At 59.4% G+C, this 7,296-nt stretch overlaps 1 protein-coding gene across 2 annotated transcripts in view; it reads left to right on the top strand.

Annotated features, from left to right (window-relative positions):
* Positions 1-7,055, top strand: part of KIF7 (kinesin family member 7) — a 15,829-nt gene extending 8,774 nt beyond the window's left edge. For both annotated transcript variants that reach the window (XM_046654901.1, XM_046654902.1), the window contains 9 exons: positions 427-629; positions 1,627-1,824; positions 2,217-2,342; positions 2,531-2,707; positions 3,747-3,962; positions 4,656-4,862; positions 5,591-5,789; positions 5,896-6,042; positions 6,257-7,055. In XM_046654901.1, the coding sequence (XP_046510857.1) occupies positions 427-629; positions 1,627-1,824; positions 2,217-2,342; positions 2,531-2,707; positions 3,747-3,962; positions 4,656-4,862; positions 5,591-5,789; positions 5,896-6,042; positions 6,257-6,621 (1,838 nt within the window). In that variant the 3' untranslated portion in view covers positions 6,622-7,055. The remainder of the gene's footprint in view (positions 1-426; positions 630-1,626; positions 1,825-2,216; positions 2,343-2,530; positions 2,708-3,746; positions 3,963-4,655; positions 4,863-5,590; positions 5,790-5,895; positions 6,043-6,256) is intronic.
* Positions 7,056-7,296: the final 241 nt, after the last annotated feature.

Raw genomic sequence — 7,296 nt, 5'->3', positions numbered from 1 at the left:
CAGTGTCCTCACAGCCATCCTGTGGAACATTTCACACCCAGTGTCCTGGCTTTGTCTGTCTGCTTCCTTGTGGTGTCATTGCACTTGTTCCTCTGTGCTCCATACTTGCTGCAAGTAGAAGTTAGTTCTAGAGGCTTAATTATATGCTGGCTCAAGTTACATAGTTATTTTAGCCTGTATTAGGTAAAAATAAAACTAGTTAACCCACAATTTCTCTGGGTCACTGCTGGGGATGAGGCTAATGTAAAAAGTGAGTGGGTTTAAAGAAAAATATGAAGGAAGTTGTGGTACTAGTGGTACAGAGGTTGGCAAAACCCATGTGGGTGTCCGCGGCTGCCAGAGGTCTGGTGAACCTCCTGGCAGAGCGCATAGATGGTCCTCGTGGGGAGAGGGCTGCCTGTGCTGATGCGGCCCCCTTCCTTCCAGGGAAGGCGGCCCAGGCCCTGAACCGCCAGCACAGCCAGCGCATCCGGGAGCTGGAGCAGGAGGCCGAGCGGGTGCGGGCCGAGCTGAGCGAAGGCCAGAGGCAGCTGCGGGAGCTTGAGGGCAAGGAGCCCCAGGACGCTGGCGAGCGGTCCCAGCTGCAGGAGTTCCGCAAGAGGGTTGCTGCCGCCCAGAGCCAGGTGCAGGTCGGTGTCAGGACCCCGGGGCTCAAGACTTGTGGGCTCTGGGGCCCAAGCTCACTGTGGAACCTGTGAACCCCTGGCTGGTGGTGCTGATGCCCTTCTGCCTCCAAGGGCGAGGCTGGTCCTATGCAGAAGCTGGCAGCACCAGAGTCCGCTCAGCTTTGAACACAGCAGAGGCAGGGATGCGGGACCTGCCTGAAGACCATCCGGGGGACCAATGAGAGGGGAGGGGTGGGTGTCAAAAGAATCCGCCCTTCCTCATGCAGCCATGCCCTGTCCACTGGGCTGCCCTTCCAGCTTTCCGTGCCCTTGTCTCTCCATCCTGTCTTCTCTCTGTCTGTCTACCCATCAGTCCGTCTAATCCGTTTATCGTTTTATCAGCTGACATGACCAACTGTGCATTTATCCATCTATCCATTCATCTTTCTATTCCCTTGTATCAATCCCTGCATTTTCTGTCTATCCTATATTTGACATTTATATGATCCCATCCATCTGTCTGTCCACCCACCCTTCCATCCGTCTGTCTTTGCAGCTGTCCATCCATCATTCATTCCTTCTTTTCCCAGTTCAGGTGTCCAAGAGACAAATCAGTAGAGTGGTTGAGAACATGGCCTCTGGAGCCTGACTACTTGGGTTTGAATCTCAGCTCTGCCATTTACTAGCTGTGTGTCCTTGGTCAAGTTTCCTAACCTCTCTGTGCCTCAGTTTCCTAATCTGTAAAGTAGGGATAATAGTCATCATACCATTTCAGAGGATTGTTAGGGTCATTTAATACACTTGTTAGAATTCCTGGTACATAGTAAATGTCCTAGTAGCTCCCATTATTAGTCTTTTGTTGTTATTATTTGTCTATTATCCACCCACCTGTTTTCCCTTCTGTCTGTCCCTCTATCCACTCACCCATCCTTGGTCCTGCCCGCCCTTGTGGAGCGCCAGGCACTGTGCTGGGCTCGAGGCAGCCATGTGCGTGGCCCAGCAGAGGCTGTGTTGGTCCCAGGTGCTGAAGGAGAAGAAGCAGGCGACAGAGCGGCTGGTGTCACTGTCGGCGCAGAGCGAGAGGCGGCTGCAGGAGCTCGAGAGGAACGTGCAGCTCATGCGGCAGCAACAGGGGCAGCTGCAGAGGCGGCTGCGCGAGGAGACAGAGCAGAAGCGGCGCCTGGAGACGGAGATGAACAAGCGGCAGCACCGCGTCAAGGTTGGCTCTCACGGGGGCGCGCCCATGTCCGGGCTGGGAGGCCAAGCTGGGGCACAGCCGGGGGGGCCCAGGCGGGCTCTGTCCCCGTCCTGCTGCTCACAGCCATGCGACCTTATAAAGCAGGTCACTTGGCCTCTCTGAGCTTGTTTTTTCACCTGGAAAGGAGGGGAGTGTCAGGAGATTCAGGGCTAGAGTGAGAATGCAGTGGGATGAGCTGCATGAGGTGACTGGCAGCTGGCAGAGCCAGATGAGGGTTTGCCTCTGGTTGCTGGCTCCCAGCGAGCCTTGGGGGTGCTGAGGCTGGCTAACGCTGCACAGGGCCGTGGGCTCTGCTAAGACGCTGGCACACAAGCGGCCCTGCCCACGGAGCTTCCCACCCTGTGCATCCCCAGGAGCTGGAGCTGAAGCACGAGCAGCAGCAGAAGATCCTGAAGATCAAGACGGAAGAGATCGCAGCGTTCCAGAGGAAGCGGCGCAGTGGCAGCAACGGCTCTGTGGTCAGCCTGGAGCAGCAGCAGGTGGGGCCTGGGCTGAGCCTGCACCCCAGGAGCACCCACAGCCTGGCGGGGCAGCCCTGGCCGGCTGCCGGGGTCCCCTGGGGGTCAGCTGGTGGGTACACCATTCTCCCCGTCTGACCTGGCGTGGCGGCCCACGCAGCCAGAGGTGTGAGCTGAGTTCCCTCCCCGCCTCCCCCGCTTTCCCTCAGAAGATCGAGGAGCAGAAGAAGTGGCTGGACCAGGAGATGGAGAAGGTCCTGCAGCAGCGGCGGGCGCTGGAGGAGCTGGGGGAGGAGCTCCACAAGCGGGAGGCCATCTTGGCCAAGAAGGAGGCCCTGATGCAGGAGAAGACAGGGCTGGAGAGCAAGCGCCTGCGGTCTAGCCAGGTGAGGTCCTGCCAGGGGAGGTCCAGCCAGGGGAGGTCCTGCCAAGTGAAGTCTAGCCAAGTGAGGTCCTTCCAAGTGATAACCCTGCCAGGTGAGTTCCTACCAGGTCAAGCTCTGTTCTAGTGGGCTATATCCTATCAAGAACTCTAGGGCCTTCGGCTGTTCATGACACAGGTTCTGCTGTGTGGGTAGAAGAACCTCTCCAAGTATCCATCCCACGATTCACTTCCCCCGTTAGCCACCTGCCCTGGGACTGCACAGGCAGAACAAGGATCAGCAGGTATAGGAAGGTGGGATGGCCAAAGAAAGAGTCTTCCCTGGCGCCAGAGGCAGGCAGACCTGGGCTCATGGACCTGGCCCCGCCAGCTCCACCTGGCTTTCTTGCTCCCTCATGAGTAGGAAGCTTCTGAGCCACAGTCCCTCCTCCATCAAACAGAATCATCGTGTTGCCATGAGGATCAGGGCGGGTGTCAAACACACCACCCAGAGCCTGTTCCCAGAGCGGGTGCTCAGGCTCGAGTCCACAGGGTTCCAGACCCCCTCCTGCCATGACGGAGCCCTCAAGTCCAGGAGGGGTCAGGGTGCTTCTGGAGCATCTGTAACTTCCCTTGGCCCTTAGAGCCCTCACTTCCTCCCACCTCAGATCCTGGAAGGGCCTTCGAGGTTTGCCCACTGGTTTCCCATAATTCCCATCACAGACTCTCCAGTCAAGTCATCGCAGTGATGGGCCACCGCCCTGCTGTGCCTTTGCCTATGTCATCCCCTCGTCAGGAGTGCTTTTTCCTCTGCTCGTCTGTATCCTCCTCTTGTGCCATCTCTGGGGGCCCCTCCACAGGAGCTCCGGTCCCATCAGCCCCCACTCCCCGAGGTTCCGTGGAACTGAGTCAGGCCCCCCCTGCTGACACCACTCCTGGATCGTAGGATCCTTGAGGGAAGGGCCTGCGGCCTCCTCCGCATCCCATGGCTGGGCTGGGCCATTTCTGTCACCCGTGTGGGGATAGCCCGCTCCTTCCCTGATCCCCGGCGGTGCTGTCCGCAGGCCCTCAACGAGGACATTGTACGCGTGTCCAGTCGGCTAGAACACCTGGAGAAGGAGCTCTCGGAGAAGAGCGGGCAGCTGCGGCAGGGCAGCGCCCAGAGCCAGCAGCAGATCCGTGGGGAGATCGACACTCTGCGCCAGGAGAAGGACTCGCTGCTGAAGCAGCGCCTGGAGATCGACGGCAAGCTGCGGCAGGGCAGCCTGCTGTCGCCCGAGGTACGCCCCGTGGCGTCCGTCTGTCCGTCCATGCTCTGCAGCCTCCTGGCTCTGGCTCTGTGTCAGGCACTGGGCCTTTGGGACACGAGTTCCTCCTGTGTGAGCCCACAAAGCTGGGGGTGGGGGCTGGGCAGTGAGCTGGACGGGCCCGGCCTCGCCGCCCTCCCACCACCTTGCAACTGGAACCTGGCTCCTTCGTCCGGCGCAGCATCACCACATGCCTGCCCATCGCGGCTCCTGGTGTAGAATGAGGGTCAGGAGCGCCTCGTGTACCTGTGGCCGCATACGTTTGCCCTCCCTGGGCAGTGGAGAGCCCGTGTTGGGATGACTGACCCAGCAGAGCCACTGGGCCTCTGGGAAGTCCCGCCATGCCTTCTTGGTGCAGGGTACTCTTGAGTTTCCTGAGCGTAGATCACTGGAAAGGCCATCCGTGCCCTTCAGCAAGCGGCCTCCTCGCAGAGCCCTGCCTCCCCTGGGCTGGGGCTGTGACGGGGCTTCCCTGTTCCTGCCACAGTGGGCAGGGGTGCCTGTCCTGACGTGCTGACCATGTGCTCATGACGAGGGGTCACTTACAGGCTCGGCTGTGGCCACGTGCTGACCGTCGTGTGTCTGCCTGGACTTCGTTGTCCAGAGCACGGGGGTTCCGCAGTGCAGGAAGCCAGGCTTCCCCTCATGCATGCCACGTACTCACAGGAGGAGCGAACGCTATTCCAGCTGGATGAGGCCATCGAGGCCCTGGATGCGGCCATCGAGTACAAGAACGAGGCCATCACGTGCCGCCAGCGGGTGCTGCGGGCCTCGGCCTCCTTGCTGTCCCAGTGTGAGATGAACCTCATGGCCAAGCTCAGCTACCTCTCGTCCTCCGAGACCAGGGCCCTGCTCTGCAAGTACTTTGACAAGGTGAGTCACTGGCCGTGGAGCCCCTGCCGCCTCCATCTGGAACGCCTGTGGGGAAGGTGTGATGGCAGCTCTAGAAGGGACTGTTTCCTCTCAGATGGGGAACAGGATCAGGACAACTCCCGTCCGTCTCCAGGGCTGCCTCCGACTCTCCTCTTTAAGGCCTGCTTTACTCCGTGAAACCAAGCCCCAGGCTGATTGGCCCCCTCAGGGCGGCCCTGGCCCAGGGCAGTGGTTCTCGGCAGGGAGTGATTTTGCCACCCAGGGGACATTTGGCCATATCTGGAGATGCTTTTCATTGTCATGACGTTAGGGGTAGAGGCCAGGGATGCTGCCAAACATCCTACAATGCACAGGACAGAGCCCTGCCCAACAAAGAATGATCTGGCCCCAAATGTCAACTGTGCAGGTTGAGAAATCCTGGCCTCAAGGAAGCCCCGCAGCTGGAGGCTCTGCCTGGTGGCTTAGTGCGTGCCTGGGGACAGAGGTTGAGGCAGGAATGGCAGATCCGACTCATCTGGAGAGCCAGCTCTCATTTGGAAATTGCTACCTAGAACGCTGTTGAGAAGCTGTCTGAGGCCGAGCCTCGGCAGGAGCCCCCGGTTATTTCCTAAGACACCTGCCATGGTGGGGTGGTGGCAAGTTTGCCAGATTTCTGTTGTCCCCGGGTGAGGAGTGCTTGGTGAAGGGAGCCAGTGCTGGGGGCTGAGCCTGGTGGGGTCTTGGGACAGGTGGTGACGCTCCGAGAGGAGCAGCACCAGCAGCAGGTTGCCTTCTCGGAGCTGGAGATGCAGGTCGAGGAGCAGCAGAGGCTGGTCTACTGGCTGGAGGTGGCCCTGGAGCGGCAGCGCCTGGAGATGGACCGCCAGCTGACCCTCCAGCAGAAGGAGCACGAGCAGAACATCCAGCTCCTCCTGCAGCAGAGTCGAGGTGAGGCGCCCCTGCTGATCCGCGCACAGGCCCTGGCCCGCCCGAGGCTGCGGCGGCTGCTGCTTGCCCGCAGCCCTCATATGCTCTTCTCCGCCTTCACCCCCAGACCACCTTGGTGAAGGGTTAGCAGACAGCAAGAGGCAGTATGAGACGAGGATCCAAGCTCTGGAGAGGGAGCTGGGCCGCCACATGTGGATAAACCAGGAGCTGAAACAGAAGCTCGGTAGCTTGAGTGCTGCGAGCCAGAGCAGGGGTAATTGTTATCTGCCGTTCTCCAGCTAGGCCTGCCTCCCCTGCCTTGCAGCGTCAGCTGATTCCTGTTTTGGGGAAAGCTTAAAACCACCCTAACGGCAGCTCTTGCTGGGTCTTCACACGTTGCTTGTTGCACTGGGTGTTGGAAAGCTCGGACTTCAGGAAGGAGCTGCTGCCTCCCTTTCTGACAAGGATGTTGTTCTTCTCGGTGACAGGTGGCGAGAAGAGGACCCCGTGCCTGGAGAACAGACAGCTGCCTGGAAGTGAAGATGAGCTCCACCCAGCACCTGAGCTTTGGCAGTGCCCCCTCACTGAGGGCGCCCCCCGAGCCCGGGAGGAGATGCGGGACTTGGTCCACGCACCGTTACCGCTGACGTGGAGACGCTCGAGCCTGTGCGGTGGCGAGGAGCAGGGTTCCTCTGAGGAGCTGCGGCCGCGGGAGGCCGAACCCCTGGCAGGGCGGGTGCTCCCCATGGGTGAGGGTGGGCTGCCCTGGAACCTTGGGCCGTTGCCCAAGCCCCGGCGTGAACTGCGGAGAGCCAGCCCGGGGATGATCGATGTCCGGAGAAACCCGCTCTAGGCTCCGGGCCGAGGGCCTGGCGGGGATGCAGAGCCTGCCCAGTGGTGTGGCAGCCCGGTCGCCTCTGTGAGGGGCAGTCTGTGCCTCTCTCAGTCAGTCCTGATCTGCACGCTAATTAGTCAACAAATGTGGGCCACAGCCCAAAGGAACTGGACTCAAAACATTTTTTAAAACATGCAGATTCCTACCAGTCACTTCCTGTAAGCTGTGGTACCCAATTGCCGTCTTGTGGCTTGAGTTTTAGGACAGTTCTGGTCTCCAGCCTATGTGGATGGGCCATTGGCTCTGGGGTTCAGCCAAGGCTTGTCACAGAATGGCCAGTGGCACCAGGGTTGTGGTTGAAATGTCTTATGTATATGGGGGGAATCGGGAAACCTAGCATATTTGTAGAATTTTGTAAAACAATTTTATAATAAACAGGAATAATCTCTGAAGGGAGAAATGGGAGTGTCCACTTGGTAGCAAGAATCAGGTTTGGGAACACAACAGGCTTGAAAGCTTTTCCGTGACCAGGAGACAGTTCTGAGTCAGCCTCACTGTTGGCCAGGCCCCTGGCCAAGATTCGACAGCAAGCTGGTCCACGGGTGCTCCAGGCAGACCCATGACTTGGGTGAGTTTCCCTTGGATGGTGGACTGTCTGACTCTCAGCGCAGCCACTGAGATGTGGCTGCCCCA

This window comes from Equus quagga, chromosome 2, assembly GCF_021613505.1.
Source record: "Equus quagga isolate Etosha38 chromosome 2, UCLA_HA_Equagga_1.0, whole genome shotgun sequence".
NCBI classification, from domain to species: Eukaryota; Metazoa; Chordata; class Mammalia; order Perissodactyla; family Equidae; genus Equus; species Equus quagga.
Note: the sequence above shows the minus strand (reverse complement) of the source record. Positions and strands in the feature narration are given on the sequence as shown.